The sequence below is a fragment of the Crocodylus porosus genome, unplaced genomic scaffold, assembly GCF_001723895.1.
Source record: "Crocodylus porosus isolate Cpor-Errol unplaced genomic scaffold, CroPor_comp1, whole genome shotgun sequence".
In the NCBI taxonomy this organism is placed as follows: domain Eukaryota; kingdom Metazoa; phylum Chordata; order Crocodylia; family Crocodylidae; genus Crocodylus; species Crocodylus porosus.
This window is the reverse complement of record NW_017728949.1, coordinates 62601859-62620512: the sequence shown is the minus strand read 5'-3', so window position 1 is coordinate 62620512 and position 18654 is coordinate 62601859. Positions and strand designations below refer to the sequence as shown.

Genomic DNA, 18654 nt, shown 5'->3' with positions numbered 1-18654 from the left:
CTAGATGATCTGCTCAGGTCCCTTCCGACCCTAGAAACTATGAAACTATAACAGTGAAAGATGTGCTAATGCACTAATGTGCAGTACAATTAGTCTACTGCACATTAATGTCACTTAAAAGATGCCAATTACAGTGTGTTTAGTACCTGTTACTACAGGCACTAACTTACTGTGCCATAATTATGGCGCATGAATACACATATAGACCCACATATAGACAATTATGGCCCTGCATCAGCGATCCATGAGAGCCAAATAACATTTTTGCATTCATTAGCTAAAGCTTTTAAAGATACAAGAAGCAAATTGGCCTCTATATTTAAATTAAGATTTTTACAACATCTTCTTAAACGTATTAACAAGTTCCAATAAAAACAATATTTTAAACGTTGTCTAATGCCACTTCAGCATTTTCAGTTCCCACTTTAGCATTGGGCTGAGTCCTAATAAACAAGAAGCAAAAGTGAAATGGGAGAGAGGTTGATTACCCTCTATCTCTGCTGTGAAAAAACATTGTAAACATTGAAAAGCAAATTGGATTTTAATTTTTATTTAAGGTTCAAGGTGTTACTTGGGAAAGGATAATGGCTTGTTTTCTAGCTCTGATTTTGAACTTTAAAGAAAATGAATGAAACAGTTGAACCAGCCAGGAGTGTTCCAGTTGTTAATAACCATCCAAAACATGGAAAAGAAAGGAAAATGGACTACTCTTCTGACCATTATTGGTCTCCAAATTATGCAGAAAACAGAGTATTGTATAGTTTTGAACTGAACTCTATTCTTATTCTGCAGAGGGAACAAGGAAGGCGTCCTCTCCAACACATGGACTCTAACCTGATTATCCTTTTTCAGCCCCTGCTTTAACAAGTGACCTGTTCTCTTGTAACGTGTTACAGCCAATATATTTTGGCAGCTCTGTGATTATTCCCAGTAATACATTTCCAGCAGGTCTTTAGTGAGAAGTAAGTCGTATGTGTGACAGCGCTACCTAATTTCTTTTGCTTTCTGCAGCTGCTGTTACAGTTCAGGGGTTACTGTGGGTCACTGGTGCTCAACTTGATCACTTTGAGGACTGCATCCTATGGCCAGGGTCAGTCTATGGCATGGATCCAGTGTGGGGTCAGTGTGCAGGGCTGGACTCTGAGTATATCTCAGTGGTGCTGTGCCAGTCTGACCCTGTGAGCTGGATATGGCTGCATCCTGACCCTGTAGGCCAGAAAATGCTTAGTGATGACCAGCTCTTTTCTGTGCAGGTTCTTATCTGCCCTCTGCATTGTGTTATATAATATGTCTAACAGATCACATGTGGTTCATTTTCCTTTTCATCTTCTCTCCCCGCTGTGGGCCTTGAACTAGGGGTAATTTCGATTTCTGAAACTCTTATAACGCTAAATTGCATTGTACAATTTTTACCAGCTAGTGAATACAAATACTCATGTAACAACACACAGAAAAAATTAAGTTCTTAAAAAACAAATTCTATCTATGTAAGTATATGTAAACAAAGCTGTTTTTGAGAAACCCAGTGAGATTTCTTATTCATCTTCTAGCTGGAACACATTTTTAAATGACCTTTTTCTTTCTAGCTATGAAAAATTGCTGCTTTCTTTTCCTAAGTGATCCATCTCTATGATGTTTATAACTGTTAGAGCATGCCCAGTACGGAGAAAACAGCTTTTTCCAGATGTGAGCATGCAGTCGTTTGTGGTTATCTACTGGGATGATTATTAATTTTTCCTTTGTGTTTCTTGCTTTCCTGTTTTGCAGCAAGGAGTATGAGATTCCTTTGCAGTGCAGCTGTCCAATAGATTTTGAATTCCGCATTGATTACATTCATCCTCACAAAGCATTTACTGTTCAGCCAACATCAGGTCAATCACATCTCTTTAAAATTGAATTTGAAATGATTATGTATTAAGTTCTGTTATTTATGACTCTGTGCATGGTGATGTACAGAAATACAGAGTATAAGATCTGTCCCTGAGAGTTTGCAGTTAAGCCCACAACATTGAAACATAGCCTCATATATATGACAATAGAAATAAATAACAAGCATCAAGTGAAGGCCAAACAACTCCATAGCCAGCAAATTTCTTTCCTCTGTGGAAGAAATCCTCAGTTCTTTAGCAGTGATGTGGAAATATATATGATTTGGAGTATAGCATTTCATTAGCATAACAACAGTAGTAATAATACCATTATTATAAATTATACATAAATCTCCTCCTCCTTTGCCTTATGTCAGAAACTCTATCATGGAATGGCAACCACTTCAGGACCTCTTTATACTGCCACACTGGTATAAAATTCCCATAAGCATAACTAGGGTTCAGGCCTGATGGATTTTGCAGATACTGGGAGACATTCCACTTGATCAGTCACCTAGCTGCATGGCTCTCCATTTGCGGAAGGGATTTCCCACTGTGAATCAGACCCACATGCTGTGGGCTCATTGACTTGTGTACAGTGAGTCTGCTCCAAAGCAGACTTCTAATTAGAACAATTAGAGTTAAGGCAACCCTCATTAACACTTTCCCAGGCCATGAGAAAAGTTAAATAATAGCTGGATGTTACACAAAATCCTGGAAGCTTTTGCCTGTGCAGTAGCGTGCCAGGTGTATATTCATAGAAAATTGAATCATGCATAAATTAAAAATTCTGCAGGAATATAGAGCTGGAACTGCAGCCGGTGTAAATTGGCACGGATCCAGTTCACTGATCAGCGGGATCAGCGCTGCTATTGACCAACTGAGAATTTGACTCTTAATCTTTCTTTAGGAGTGAAATTCAAAAAAGGTGATTCTGACTTCTAATTAGAACAAGTCAGAGCAGGCATTGGGCTCGTATACAGGCATCCAAAAATATGCAAATAGGGATATAGCGTGGATGTAGACCAGGCACTTAACTCCCACTGAAAGTCAGAGGAGTTAGCTGTGTGTTCGGATTTACAAGTTTTAGGCACCTAAAAACCTTTATATGTTTGGTCCCTAGTGCCTCAGTCCCTTTGACAATGAGACATAGCCTCTCAAGGATACAGCCGCACAAGCAAGTCACTGCAAGGTAAGATAGGATGTGAGGTTGCGACCCATTGACAACTTCACGGTAACTGCTTCTGTGCATGCTCTTGCCCTGCTGTAAGCATGGAGTAGTTGACTCCTCCATGAACAGTGGAGCAAGTCACTTCCCACTTACTGAGCAGTAAAACTACGCACAAGCAGTTATTATGGAGCAATCAATGAACTGTACATTCGCACCCCAGTTTACCTTGCGGTAAGTTGCTCGTGTAGTTGTATTGTCAGTTAGATCAATTCTTTGGGAATCTCACTTGGAATAAAATCATGTGACTGGCTGGTCTCTTCTTAAATTTGATATATACATGTACTACAGTAAATGGAAGCTATGGGAAGGAGACACATACCTCTCAGCTCTTTCATGTTAGACCTTCTGAATTTTAGTCTGTTGGCTTAGCATGTTTTCAGTTACACACACAGGAAAGTTAGAGGTCTTTGCCTCCAAATGATCTGTTTGATGCTCCAGCAGTGGAGTAGCCTTTTCTTTATGCAGTTATCCATTAGTCCGTTACTTTGTTTCCCAGTACAGAAAAGCATCATGCCACAAATGGGGATTCATAGTGTAACAGATGGTCTGGATTCATTCCCAGCAGTGATATGTAGAATAAATTCCAGCATAATTGAACTAGGGCTAGTCCTAAAATTAGATCCAAAATATTATTTGCGATAGGAAGCAACAAAGTTATGTTCTCCCAAACCCAGTGGGAAAAGCGCTAGCGTCCTCAGCTGTTTTGTTCTTACAAATGGAAATAAATGATTGTAGGATTAGGAGCTATAATGAGTTTAGGCAGAGAAAGCAACTGGAAATCAAATGTGCTTGTCACCAGTTTAGGTTTCATCATAAGAAATCATGCAGACAACATGTTGCAAATTGGTAGCGCTCAGGTTAAGTTGTACCTCTGTACACCTAATTTACCCATTTATCACTTTAACATTATCACTTTCTTTCAGTAGAAAATTGGGTCACTTTATAACATTCTTTATGGAGCCAAGTTAGCTGACACGTTGTTAATGTCCCTGATTATATCACATGCATATTTATGGTGTCTACTGGATGTGCTTAATCTAAGGTTTCCAGTAGGGTTTACGCATAACCAATTGACAGTGTTATGCATGAAGGTTCCTCCCTGCACTGGCTGCTAAACCATGCTTAACACTTTAATTATGAATCCTCAGGTCATGGTCTAACATCACTTTATTTTCTAGTTGAGACAAGCCCTCCCTAAGTTTAACAAAATCGGGTCTTTGCTTTTTGCATGTTTGTTCTTAGCTCACAACTTGGGCAGGTTTTAATTCTTCAGATGGAGCTAAAGTTGGAGCTATAGCAAATATATGGCTGACAGAGGATAGCATACTCTTCTACCTTCTTTTGAGTTATCCTTTTAAAATGCTTTCTTGAATTATTGACAACTGCTTGTAGGAAGTACAATAGCACATCAAAGGCAGAACAGAAATTTATTATAGGTGGGCTGAAACAGGGTTGGATTGGGGTTAAATTTTCTCAAACCTCCTTGCATGGATTTTGGATTTGCAAATTTGCATTCAGAATGGTTCCCGTTTTATCCAGCTGAATTCATTTGAATGGGCCTAGCTCTGGGGGGAAAAATATAAAGGGGCTTTGATGGAGAAAGTTAAAACTAAATGGAAATATTTAAGGTGCTGAGTGCCTACAACTCCTACTATAGTCACTGCTCCCTAGAGCATCAACAGCAATAAGAATACCATAGGAAAGGAAGCTAAATGTTCGTTAAAAATATAGGAGACAGGAAGCGAGGCAAAGGTTACTTTAAAGAGTAGGAAATGAATGTCATGGGAGGTTAATGTATCTGTTGAGCTGAGTAAATTCCTTATCTCAGGAATGATGAGAGCAGCTAGAGCCTCTGACAAAGGATTATGCAAAGTGTTCCTGGTTGTAAAATAGCGCTTAAAAGTTTTTACCAAACACTGGACCAGATAGCGAGGAAATTTAGAAGCATTAGAGGAAACCCAGAGAAATCCCCAGGCTTGCGAAAGGAATAAAAAACCTGTTTATAATAACTTGCTTAAGACAGTGTAATGTGCCAGAGGACTTGAGAGTAGCAGATGTGAGTAGAAGCTTTTAAACATAAATAGTCTTTGTCATGCTCACAGTAGTAGCAAATTGTGCATCACAAGTAATGGTTCATCTCTTTACCATTTGAAGCTGTTGCCAATCACAGGGGAGTGGGAGGTCTGGCAATACATGTGATATGTTTGGGCTGAAATATGTTCCAGCCCTTCTGCCACCAAAACTTGCAGCAATGTATTATTTTTAAAATGTGCTTAGCAAATAAAGTCCCATTTCTGTGTTAATTCAGTATGGTTCTCTTCCCCTGTTATAGGAATAATTCCAGCCAATGGGAAAGTGGAAGTTGTCATAACATATTCACCACTTGAGTATGGAACAGCCCAGATGAAAATGCAGTTATGGATTTCACAGTTTAACTCTAAGCCGTACACATGTGTATTCACAGGAACATCAACACCCTTTCTGGGCTTAAGGTATATGTGCTTGATCTAATTTTGTATTTTTTTGCCCATTTCTGTTTTTGAAAAAGCTCTTTATAATATAGATTTTCGTACTGTTTTGCATAACAGTGGCACCATGCTCTGTTTCAGCACTTATGCCAATACACCAAGTCTCTTGATAACACAGCAGTCTGCTTCAAACATGGGACTGCAACAAGGAAAACCATAACCCCTTAAGATAAGTTCCCTGGCCTTGTAAGTCAGCTCTGGTCCCTTTTTCGGCTCTTCTCAGCCTCCTTCAAGATGTATATGCTCTGCGAGGGTCCAATTTGCAAGGTTCTTAATATCTCCTAAGAAGTGCTGAGCACCCGTAATGCCTGTTATATCTGTCAACCCTCTTCAACTCTCATTGCTCAATACTCACAAGATCAAGGTCTTTAGGGTTAATAAACTTTCTGAGATTATCGCTTATGCTCCTTTGGGAATAGGGAAGGAGCAAAATTAGGAAATTATACTTGATCTGTACTTTGGGAGAGACCATTACACTATTCCTGTACACCTAAAAAGCATACAAAGACAAATGGTAGGCTCTTCATCCATTATGAGGATGCTAGTTTAAAGTAGCACATGTTCTTCTGAAACCCAGGAAAGAAGAATTTCAAAAGCAGAAAAGTGCCTCAGAGAAGAAACCAGGTTTAGCTGGGAAACCAGTGGTGCAGAAAAAAGACCAGTTAAAGCACTCACGACCCAGCGCTTCCCAGAAAGTAAAGGTACAAAGAGCTGGGAACCAGAAGCTCCTGTCAGGGGATGAGACTACCCCTTGTTCTTTATCATGCACATGATGGATTTCTTTCCATTCATTTTTATCCCATAGGAGATTGAATACCAAAACCTGAGATTCCCAACAGATCTATCAAATCCCCATGCTGTAGCAACTGTTTTGATTCAGGAACCTGGCAAATTAAAGATTAAAGACTTGAAGGAAGGTAACATAATGATACAATGCGTGATAAAATAAGCCAGAATGGCTTTCTTGTGCTGTTACATTTCTAACAGATATCCATATGGGGATCTTGTTCTTAAAACTGATGGGAAGTTATGGCCCTGATTTCTGAAGAAAATGTCACCTTAGCTGTACCTTTTATATATGGGCTCAGTAGATAAGTTTTCCTCATAAAAAATTGATCTTCATTTTGTAAAGATGTCTAGTTTGAGGCCTCATATAATAACTCCTTGGTCTCGTCTATAGTTCTGTGCCAAGGTAACGAAGGAGTAAAAACAAGGCAGATGAAGGAAGCAGTGTTTGCACAGAAGGTCAAACAAGACATTCAGGCAGAGGAAGCAAATCAACTTAAATGGTGAGTGTTAATTAGTCAGCTTTATTACCAATGGTAATGTTTATTTAACTATGACAAAACAAGCATTGTTAGTTCAGACTTCTTTCTGCTGGTTCATGTCCAGTAGGTGAATTTTAAAACTGAATTTTCTTGTTTTCCTCACATTCTTTTTCCTTCTGTCTGAGAGAGATCTGATTAGTAATCTGTAGTAGGAAATAAGTTCCTGGATTTTCTTTACAGTCATTCAGCAGAAAGCTCCTGGAAACTTTGTTCAAGATTTTACTTTTCTAGCTCTTGATCTTGTATCATTCGCATCAGGGGGAGCTTTCCCATTGAGCTGAAGGAGCCCAGAGTCAGGCCCACACTGAAATAGCTCAAATCAATGTGAATAAAAAAAAGTAAGGCCTCCATTAAGGAAAGCAAGTAATCATATCTTCCACTTTGAGCCATGAATTGTCCCATCTAAGTCAAAGAAACATCTCCCATGCTTAAAGTTAAGCACCTGCTTTAGTAACGGCAGGAGAACTTAGGTCCGTTATTCTTTAAGTGAAACAAGCTGTACATTGGATAAAGGTTTTTCTCCTCCCTGCTGTAAATTAGGCAAGTTCATAAAGGCAAAGATCCAGTTTCTCTGAAATTGAAAAGAGAGATTATTGAAGAGCGACAAAGAGTGGAAGAACAATATAAGGTTAGTCTTCATTGTTTATGCTGTGTTTTTTAAATCCACCTTACAGTCTGGACTACATAAAAGCAACTAAAGAATGAAGAACCTGTTTCTGATTGCTCTTTAAGTAGGTTGATGCAAACCTGCCTAAGCTCTGCAATGTTCCCATATCTATTGAGCTGTTATTATTTCTGTGTAGTAGTCTGTAGAGTTTTCTGCAAACAAATGAATGAAAGACATGGCTGTTGTCCTAAATAGCTTACAGTCTAAGGGTCAAACCCTATAAGCACTCTCACACATACGTATATCTTTTCCATATGAGTAGTCCTCCTGGCTTCGGTGGGACTATGCTTGTGATTGAAAGTAATTAACATATATGTATTTGCAGTGTCAGGACATACCTTCCAACAGCACTGTGTAAATTAAAATAGACAAAGGAAGAACAAAAAGTTGGAGGAGGTGTAAAACCATGAGAAATTATGTTGTTTAATTAGCTACGTGCTTATCCTGTTGGCCTCACTACTTTTGATGCATATTTATTCACTCTCTGGCTAGTGATCTAGATTCTGCTAGATTCCAAATGTTCTTTGCCATTTGATCTGTCAGACAGAAACAAGATTAGTTCCCACTTCTTTTTGTCCGGGGCATATTTTTTCCATTGCTCTAAAGTCTTGCTCAGCTGTCTCCTTCGATCCTCTCCATGGTGGACCAGAAGCTCAAACTACATACGAATGACGGTCCACAAGACACGTAAGACACAGGCACATGAACAAGCTACTGCCAGGAGAATGAAGGCAGGCATTTGCAGCATGTCAGCTACTCTGCGGTAATTGCTTATGTCTGCTCTTACTCCGTGGGAAACGAAAGCTAAGACACACTGGCTTAATGGAAGGAAGACACGTTAGTATGGGTTAACGTAATTTCCCACAAGATAAAAGCGTGCACATAAACAGTCACCACAAAACAATTGATGGGCTGCAAAGCCCCGTATCCTTATGCCTCATGGTAAGTTGTTTGCACGCCTGTGCTCTCAGCTGGTTTGTGTTCCATCATCCTAACCACATGACCTGCCTACCAAAGTCCTTGGGATTTCACTACGTATTTGTTTTAATGCTTAATAAATGTAAAGGTTTTATTTAAAATGATGAAAGGAAACTTGATTGGGCATGTGACTCCTAGGAAGACAGCCAGCAGTGGAGTGGAACAAAAGGCCTAACGGTGGTCTGCAGGGGAGGGGAGTGGAGCCAGGAGGAAGAGACTAAGTGGAAGAGTGAAGGGATGGAGGTGAAGGTTGGGAAGGCAAATACAAGTGGTGTAGCAAAATGAAGTAGAAAGCATCAGATCTGGTGGCAGCAGGGAGTACCTCAAAAGACAACAGGAAATCAAGTGGGGGAGGGGATTAATTGTATGGCAACGAGATACCGAAGACAGGTCAAAGCCACCAAATGGTACCAAAGATGTCAGCCAAACAGCATAGCCTGGAAAAGTGGCATCATTAATTTAGTAGGCCAGATGGCTGTTCGGTCCAGCAGCGTAAGTGGATCTTACAGAATAGTGGGGTTAAACAATGAGAGGGAGTTCCGTGAGTTAATCTGAAGTCAGTCTGAAAGCAGGGGAGAAAAGCACCTTTTTAGTCTAACTAAATTATTTTATCAGTGGACGGTAGGAGAAGGCAGTTAGCCCAAGTCATTCTGCCTGACTCTGCCCTTAGCCCTGACCCTGCAAACTCATGGGTTTCCCTGGGTCTTCCATTGGTATGGGCATCAAGACACAGAGTCAGGCTCAAAGAGTCATACCTCTTTTTTCTGGTCAGCTCACTCAAGTACAATGATCGCCAGCCGTACGATAGCAAGGCATGAAGCCTCCATTTGGTTGGCAAATCTAGATTAAGAATTAATGATAGCTAATGAGGAAATATGGTATTGGTTATATTGCACTGATGTGGCCCATCTTTTGAACTAGATCAAACGAGGAGATCCTGTCACTGAGAAGGAGTTTCAGAGGAATGAAGTGAAAGTTTCTCTCAGGCGTGTAATCCGCTCTGTTGAACAGGTATGCCCATATTATTCTAGCCAGAGGTGACCAAACTGCAGCATGCATACCCCTGCTGGGATCAGAGGACTCTTCTCACCTTGAATAATTGCACGAGCACAGAGGTTTTCTGGTTGATTGTGTCCAGTAAAGGCAGCCTCTGTATGGCATGGAGCACAGTGGCAGATAGGGAGGGAAGCAGAAGGCAGAGCAGCAGATCAGGCAAGGAGCACAGGGCAGCAAGCAGAGGAGCCGTTTAGGCAAGGGGAAGGGATCAGAGTGGCACTCAGGGAGGATGTGGGGCTAATTTGTGACACACCCGCCAAAAAGAGGTTTAGCCCCACTCCTGACAACATAGCTGTTTTAATTTGTCCGTATCTTTAGAACGAAAGCAAATTTCTGTACTTGTGTATCACTTTCAGTGCTATTTTTCAAAGGGTAGGGCTCGCCGTACACCCAGTACAGCACAGTGCAAACAGCATCGCAAGTGCAGCTAAGCAGACAGGGGCATCTGATGTCAATTGTGCTCTGCTGCTGCTATAAAGCAGGGCTGTCCAAACTGCAGTGGCCCAATATGTCCTGTAAGTGCCTAAATCATGGTTGACAGGGCCACAGGTTCTGTGGCAGGGCAAGCAGTAGTAGCACGCCCTGCCCCACAGCTGTGTCAGTGTAGCCAGCACCCCAGGAATTAATGCCACTATTGCTTGCCCTGCTGCACCATTGCTTGCCCTCCAGGTTGAGGTCCCCATTGGGGTCACCTTTCAGTAATGGTAGTGTTAACCCTGTGGGTGCTGGTCAACCCACTGCTGAATCTCTAGGTCAAGATCCCTATTGGGGAGGTCTTTTGGCACTGGGGTAAGTGGAGGCAATGTAATCAGCGCGTGGAAGTTAACGCCACTGCCATTCACTCCACCACCAGAGGTGGGTGGTGTGGCCTGCGAAAATCCCTGCAGTTCAGATCTTGCCAACCCAAGAGTTAGACAGTCTTGCTATAAAGGATAACATGGAGGCCTGACCAGAATTGCAGAACAGTGGTTTGTAATGGTTGTAGGAGCTGCAGCTCTCAGCTCTTTCATAGTTTCATATTTGTTAGGGGCTGGAAAGGACCTTACAGATCAGCGAGTCCAGCTCCCCTGCACTTGGGCAGGAAGACTGCTGAGATCAAAGGACTCTTCTTACCTTGAATGATTGCACGAGCACAGAAATTTTCTGGCTGCTTGTGTCCTTTTCTTAAACTGTTTGACCTGTGGGGAATGTATTCAGCCCATGATATTGTCCTTGTTACCTCTGCTTGCGCCCTTGTGTGCTAGGCCAGATTTGGATACCAAGGTCCAACAGTTTAGTTTGGAGCATAGGCCAAATCTGCTTTCAGTAAATTGAATCAGAATGTTGTCACTGATTTCAACAGGATGAAGTTTGGCCCTAGCATCATTAGAGCAGTGACGTAAGTTTGGATTGACATTGGTATGAGGGAAATCAGAAGACAGTCAGCTTTCTTTGAATCTAAAGAAATTTCATTCATGCTGAAGCTACTTTAGCTTTTACATTAGTAAAGCAAGAAAGTATATTATTTCTTCAACTGTTTTAATAGTAACTTTCTATTGAACCTATTGATGATGTCCATTTAATAACTGATGGTGTGATAGGGCAAAGGGAGCAGAATGAGTTTATTAATTACTAACTATTTTTACCTGGTATAACCTCAATGTTAGGCAATAGCCAGTAGATGCAGTCCAAGGAATGCTTGCTAGAAATTCCTCCATTTTTTGGTTATAAAAATGATAATCTTTTCTCATTTTCTGTGAACCACACAGTGTCCCAGTGTTCAACCCAAGTTTGACCTCCTCCTCAATGATCCTTGGGTCAGCAGACACAGGACTCGGAGGCGGTTTCAACAGACAGCTTGCAAGGTAATTTGAAGCAACCAAAATTCAGTCTGAGAACAACACTTGTAGGCTAAAAGTTTCTATCCTCAAAGAGCCAACCAACGTAGCCAACAATCAACACTAATATGTTGTACCTTTAGCACTGCTAACAAAATCTGTAAGTAATTAGAATAGGTCAATATAAAGCAGACACAAAATGCTAACAGTTCAAAACAGAATTTTTACAAAAAAAGTAGAAAAAGGAAAGAAGACAGAAAAAATCGTTTTTTCCAAATGTGAACAAAAAGGTGGTTCATGAAACTAAACACATTGATTTTACCTGGCCACCCTACAGTTCTGCCACTCGCTCCCCACAAAGCCAAACGCAACAGCTAGTAGAAAGTCTCAATCTCTTGGCGGCCTCAGAGCAGAGTTAGATACATTGTCTTAAAGATGTAATTCAGTGAAACTCAAGTTATGTGCAATGCAGGCAGAAATCTGTGGTCTGTGACCTGTTCAGGAGATGATATGGTCTAATGATCCTTTCTGGCTTAAGTATCCATGAATCCCTGTTACCAGAATAACATGCAATGCTCTGTAAAAGGAAAAATTCCCTTTAGGGTTGACTCTTGTTTTACAGGGGCCATACCAAATCCGTTGCCCCACTCCAGCAATTGGATTCCTGTAGGAAGATCTGTGTATCCAGATAGACCCAGGTATATGAGCAGGGCCTGTATATGCCATTTGCATGTAAAATAGTTTTATATTTTGGATATACCTGCCACATATACCACCCTCCCCCACCAAAAATAACCTAGGAAAAATTCTAAAATGGATGCATATGTCAACAAAAATCCTGTCACCAGAAGTCCAAGTGGCTTTTGTAGGATAAATAATGTTGTGTGTACTATGAATCAGCATAAACATAGATTATTTAGTTTATTATTAACTGGAAGTCTTTAAACAATTATTATAGATCCTGATTCAGTGCCGGCTAAATCGCGTCTTACTTTTGTTACGTGAACTAGTGAGAGAAACCAGAAGGCAAAGGGATGAGGAAAGCGCCATATCAGGTAAAGCATAAGATAAAATATTTGCCTTTTGGTTAATCTGAATTCATGTTGATTATCACAGGCACTCACACTCTTGCCCACTTTCTTACGTATACACTCCCTCTCTCGCACTTACTTACACTCACAAAGAAATAATCCCTGCTCAAGAAGTTATAATCAGAAGACATGAGTATTACCTGACAGGTGGACAGAGGTGATTTCCATGAGCAACATAGGTGGTTATTTGTAGGGCAGGGTGATACTTTAAAGGCTAGCGTCTGATGAAGTAGTCAGTCACCTGTGAAAGCTCACGTCTCTCTGAACCAGTTACTTTCTAAGATGTCACCCTGTCCTACCTTCTGCCTGGAGAAATGGAGAGGTGTAGTCAGCATGCACATTCTTTACAAGCATTGAGAACAGCTCTAATTATTAGGATCCTTGCAGTATATCCATTGTTACTTGGGAGGTCATCAGGTAGGATGTTGGTCTTGAGGGGGAGGAGGTGTTAAGGACCCTCAACTCAAGCAGAGGAGCCCCTTTCATGAAGAGCAGTGTCAAAGGTGTGAATAGGTGTGTTTGAAAAGCAGACAAATAGGTAGGCAAGACTGGCATCACTTATGGAGAGGAAGGGGCTAGAAGGAGTGCAGTAAGACAAGGCAGAGTTGGGGAAAGATTTCGAATGAAAGGAATTGCTAATATGTGTGAGGAGGGAACTAGAAGGGGAAAAGCCAGACTTCCAATGCCGACAAGGTTCTTTGTGCCGTTACTTTTATCTTCTGAAACTTTTCCTATACGTATATATGCTCACCAGTATTTGCATGGTATCAGTCTGGGATCTGGATGAGCTACAAAAAATAGTGGAGCATTTCCATATAATGTAGTGGAAGTACTACAGAGAAGTTACTCGCTTTATAACAATCAGGAAAGGAAAGAGGTTTTTGATAAACCATAGCCAGAGAGGTCTTGGCCCTAGCCAACAGTGGGAGTTTTATGGCTTTCAGTAGAAAGGGCACATAAGACTTAAATATGTGTCCTGCACACAGTTGAGGTGAAGCAAATGGAACGCAGTGCTTTAGAAAGGGAGAAAAGAAGACAAGAGGTCAAAAATGCCTGGTAAGGGGGATTTGAGACTGGCTTGTTATCAGATCTTCGTGATAATCTTAGCACTGTGCCTGTAGCACAGTGAGTCTTCAAGTTAAAAGCCTGTTTGCGGCTTGATGTATCCTAACTGAGTTATCTTACCATTTATTACAAGATTTTGGTTCTTTTCCCGCACATGGCAGAAAACAGCATTTTCAAAGCCTTGATCACACCTATGGGTGAGGAGCAAGACAACGTCACTTCCAGCTTGTCTGTGAGTCGCGTATTACCTTTTGACTTCCCCATGTACCATCCGCCTCAGAAGTCTGGTGAACTGGTAGGTAGCATGGTTACAATGGCAACAGATAAAGTATGGTGGATCTAGTTCTCTTTTACACTGAGGCTACCTTACCCTACTTTGAGACTTTAAATAGGCTTTAATGTGAGGATAAATATAATACACAGAGTGGGGCAAAACAGCTTGGCTTGGGATATTGTGTCCAGATCAATAGATATTATAGTTCAAGTACTGTTAACACCAGTCAAGCTACAATAGTTTATAGATTATATTACAGACCCCCCTTGTCTTTGGGGGGGTCTGTATAACTGAGGCTGGACCCGAGCTCTCCACCTTTCCCATTTCAAGAATAGTTGAACATCTCCTCTTCATTTTGAATTGATGCAGAGATAGAAAAAGGTGATGAAAACCACACAGCTGGATGCCTCTTGCTTACAACTGCAGGGCATCTGGGACAAGAGATGCACACACAGCAATGTTATATGAAGAAGCAACCCGGCTCTGAGGTCACTGTAGATTAACCTTCATGTTGCAATTTTAAAGTAGAGGTCAGGACATAAGACCAGATGTTTTAATAACTGCAATTCCTAGCTCATCCCCAGCATTTTGCATCAGAAGATTGCAAAATGCTTTACAGAGGAGATGGATGGTATTGTCTCAATTTTACAGCTAGGGAAGCACAGACCTTCTGTTTTGCCGAAGGTCACTGGATGAACCGGAACTAGAACCCAGATTTCCTAAACCCCAGTCCAGCATTTTACCTGGTAGGTCTCCCCTTATTCAGTCACTACTGTAGTAGTTGCCTTACAGATACCTCTGCTACAGAGTTACAGACTTCTGTATTCAGACAAAGGCAGGGTCACGAACATGGCCAATCCCATTGGAGGCCTTTCTAAACTTCTCAGCTAAAGCCCCCAAGGGCAGCACCTACCAGAAAGATGTCTGTGGGCCCATTTGAGCTGGTGCTTGGATACACATCCGAAACTCCACGGACTATATAATCAATGGAGACTCCTTCAGCATCACAGATACTGGAGAACTCATCTGCAAAACAAAGGCTCTTCATTCAGCCCAATACATTTATTAAAAATTATGTTGAAATTGTGAAAAGAATAGGGAATTTTTACATTGTAGTAGCTGATTTTTTTTTTTACTGTTGTGAAGTTCACAGCAGCACAGCGATGACTAGGAGTGACTGAAATATAATTTTTCAGCAAAAAAACAAAAGGACTGAAATGTCTACCAAAAAAAGCAGGGAGGAAATGTGTGCAAGATTCTTCCCTTGTGTTCAACTGGCTGAATCAATGGCTTATTTTGTATGAAAGAGAAAATGCTCATTATACTTTTGTGTCTTATGTCTGAAAAAGAAAATGCTCATTATACTCTTGTGTCTTAAAAGACTGTGTGTTGTTGCAGGCTCCTGATGCTCTTGGCCCAGTTCCTCTCAAGCCTTTAGACATGAAAATCAAACATTTTCATCCCTTCTACAATTTGCAGGTCAGCCACTATCACTTGTGCAGCTGTCTCAAGTTACTTTATTTCAGCAGGGCTAGTCTGACATAAGACATATGGTACCACATTTGGTGCCTAATCACTGGCCTTCTGCTCAATGAGAGCTTCCCCTGCATATAAGCTAGTTGCATGTAAGGGTTGGTGGATCAGATTGCCAGTGTTTTGGGTCAGTTTTAAGTACGGCCTCATCGGGAATACTCTGCCCCATTTTGGTGGTCTGTGTTCAGGGAGAAAAAAACTCAAACTGGAGGAAGTGCTGAGAAAGGCCTCTAAGGTAATGAGGGAGATGGAGGGTCTCTCTTACGGCAGGAGACTAGAAGAACCTGGTTTTTTTAGTGTATCAAGGCAAGGGCTGGGTTAGACACCGGGGAGAACGAAGAGCTACGTAAGTGAAATGACATTGATCAGGCACAGCTTCTCTCTACCCCTTTGATCTCATACTGGTCGTGCAAGAATTTACTAACTCCAGATTATGAGTATCGCCTCACACACAGCCCCTTTTGGAAGAACAGCAGTGGACGTAGTCCTCTACAGTTCATGCGATTGACCTGGGCTGGTCCAGGTTTTTAGCAGATATCAAGCATCTCTTACATCAGAGATTAGGTGAAACACCCATGTTTCCATACACATCATTCCATACATGAGCTAACAGACTCTTCAAACACATTGAACCGTTTTTCAAGTGTTGCGCTAGATCCTTTTTCTTTGTACCTAGGTTCCTCAGCACTTCAGCATTATGAAGTACCAGCCGTTTTGCACACAGCATGCCTCAACAAGTTACAAACCGCAGAAACTTTCCCGACCACTGAAACAGGGAGCCAAGGTAATAGGTCAACCAGTAGCCATGACTTAACTTCACTGCACCCCATCTTGTCACAATACTCCATACCCAAAAGCCAACTAACAACCTTTGTCTTCTTCATTGTTTAAGGATGAATTGATCACAATAGTAGCCTCTCCTAAGGCCCAACTTACTCCTACCTCACCTCAGAGGGATCTTCACAAACATGAATCCATGGCAGAGGGCACGAGCCTTTTAAAACTGGCACCACCCAAAGCCTTACTCCAACCTCCAGACAGTCACCCACTTCGTGTTTTTGTAAGTAGGGGTCGGCTCTGATAAAGCACCCAAGAGCAGGGTGGGGAGAGAGGGAATGGAGGTTTGTTTTACCAGACGTTTGGTTTGGAACTGGAGGGCAATTGTCTAAGCTAGACTTTGACCTAAGACTTGCCTACCCTAGTGCCAGGTTGTGTTGTCAGGCACGTCCTTCATATCAAGGTCCTGCAGACCCCCACCCCCTTAGCAAGGTTCAACCCCACTGAGTGGGGACGGAAAAGCCTAACTGGGTTTAAGATGGCACTTAATCAGTTTGTGAAGGGGATTATGTGGCACATTTGCCTTTGAGAGCAGGTGGCTGGAGCCAATGACCCAGGAGGTCCCTATCAGTCCTACATGCTCAGAGAATTTGGGCCCTCCTTCATGTGCCGGGAGAGCACACCTGCTATCACAAGTCATATGGGAGTATAGCTTGTTCTTCCCTGGCATCAGTCCTGCATGACAGGAAAGCTATGGCCTAGGCATCTCCCCTGATGGACAGCAGAGAGCTTGGACAGGATAAAGAAGGTAGTAGACCTGTGATCAGGGGTTGGGAAGAGAGATCAGGTGTTGAGCTGAACAATTCGTAAGAGGAGAGCAAAAGTGGAACAGAGGCGTTGGAGGCTGGGGATGGGATTTCTGCTGTTTTTCTCTACAAGAACTGATCTCTCAGAGGCAGACTTGTTCATGGGGCTCGGAGTTACTTTTTCTGCATATGTTTTTCGTGTTTGCTTTTAGAATCCTACTCCAGGGTTGTCAGTTTTTATGTCGCCTTTGCCCTATTCGGAAACGAACATTGAATATCATCTTTGCCCTCACCCAAAATATCCAGTCACCAAAGAATGCCCGAAGGGATCCAGCATCCCGATGACACAGAAGAAGTTTCTGCATCGCAAGGTACAGACTTTTTGTTTCCTTGTGTTAATACTTTTTCAGGGCACGGGGCAGCAAAGGATTTGTCTTGTGGAATTAAAGAGGAAGATGAATGGTTATCCCAGCTGGAAGGCATTTCAAACTGTGTCACGTATACAGCATATTATTCATCATTAGCATTTGCTGTTAGATGGAGTGATTGTTGCAAATAGATCATCCTCCATTAGGTTTCCATGTCCCTTCTACAACGCTAGGGTTTTCCCTACTATTCCCCTTTTCGCCTCTGCTGCACTGATGTGACCTTTGGCCTGGAGCTTTTATCTTTTTGGGTGAAGAGAACTGAAGCCTGCCAAATGCACCCTTAGCTGGCAAAACCAGGCCCTCTCTTCTGCTGTCTTCTATCACACCTTTTTCCAGCATGTGGCATTTTATAGGCTTGATCACTGTGTCATTTCAGGAAGTCATCCGAGGAGTAATGAACTGGAGAAGATTCCTGCCACTGGTGTATTCTTGGTCTGACACTCCCAATCTGACAAACCCAGCAATGCCTTACCGGTAAGAAAGATTTAAATGCAAAACATCTTGGCTCTGGGGCAGATTCTGCCGTGTCTTATCTCATCTTACACAGTGTCCCACTGATGCAACCAGGACTACATGAAATGCAAATTAATACTCAGTGGTTCCAGTCCTGTGGCAGCTGCAGTCAATGAAAAAATTCCCATTGGGAATCCTCCCAAAGGGACCAGGCTCAGTGCAAGTAAAGGGGACAGTCTGTCCCGATTATAAGGGTTCCATCCCAGGCCTTTTGGAGCATGAATGGTTTCTCCTTCAACCCCAGGCCAGTGTGAGAGTCACTAGCAAACCAGCTCCTCTTACCCTGCAGTCGAATGCCAGTAAGACATGAGTGTGCAAGACACTAGTATTTAATGGCAGTACCTGTCCTCCTCAGCTCTGCTGCTTCTCTCCTCCTGCTCCCATAGTGCTAACTCAAAGGAGGTAAGGGACATGTTAGCTCCAGTTGGAGCACTTAGGTCCCCAGTCCACCCTTGTTCAGTGGACTTTCAGACATGGCCCTTATGAAGTCAGTGGGTGTCTTTCAGTCATGCATAACTATAAGCATATACAGCAAAAGCTGTGTTATTTGGCATTTTACCAACCGGAAAGCTCCACTAACCAGCATCTGTCAATGCAAATCTTCCTTCTGAGGGACGCGGCACTTCCGGTCTCACTGCTGCTAGCCAAGCCCACTTCTTCCTTGTGGACCACGGCCCAGGACAAAGCCGCCAGT

The 18654-nt window shown here is 42.1% G+C and overlaps 1 protein-coding gene across 2 annotated transcripts in view; it reads left to right on the top strand.

Moving 5' to 3' along the window:
* CFAP221 (cilia and flagella associated protein 221) overlaps positions 1-18654 on the top strand; it is a 36224-nt gene that overhangs the window by 12967 nt on the left and 4603 nt on the right. Inside the window, exons 7-21 of one of the 2 annotated variants that reach the window (XM_019554612.1) lie at positions 1768-1871; positions 5432-5591; positions 6205-6328; positions 6433-6544; positions 6808-6916; positions 7496-7583; positions 9522-9611; positions 11405-11500; positions 12432-12528; positions 13791-13924; positions 15302-15382; positions 16113-16220; positions 16329-16496; positions 17232-17390; positions 17824-17921. In XM_019554612.1, coding sequence (XP_019410157.1) covers positions 1768-1871; positions 5432-5591; positions 6205-6328; positions 6433-6544; positions 6808-6916; positions 7496-7583; positions 9522-9611; positions 11405-11500; positions 12432-12528; positions 13791-13924; positions 15302-15382; positions 16113-16220; positions 16329-16496; positions 17232-17390; positions 17824-17921 — 1728 coding nt within the window. Of the gene's footprint in view, positions 1-1767; positions 1872-5431; positions 5592-6204; positions 6329-6432; positions 6545-6807; positions 6917-7495; positions 7584-9521; positions 9612-11404; positions 11501-12431; positions 12529-13787; positions 13925-15301; positions 15383-16112; positions 16221-16328; positions 16497-17231; positions 17391-17823; positions 17922-18654 lie in introns of both variants that reach the window. The other variant, XM_019554611.1, reaches the window with a different exon arrangement.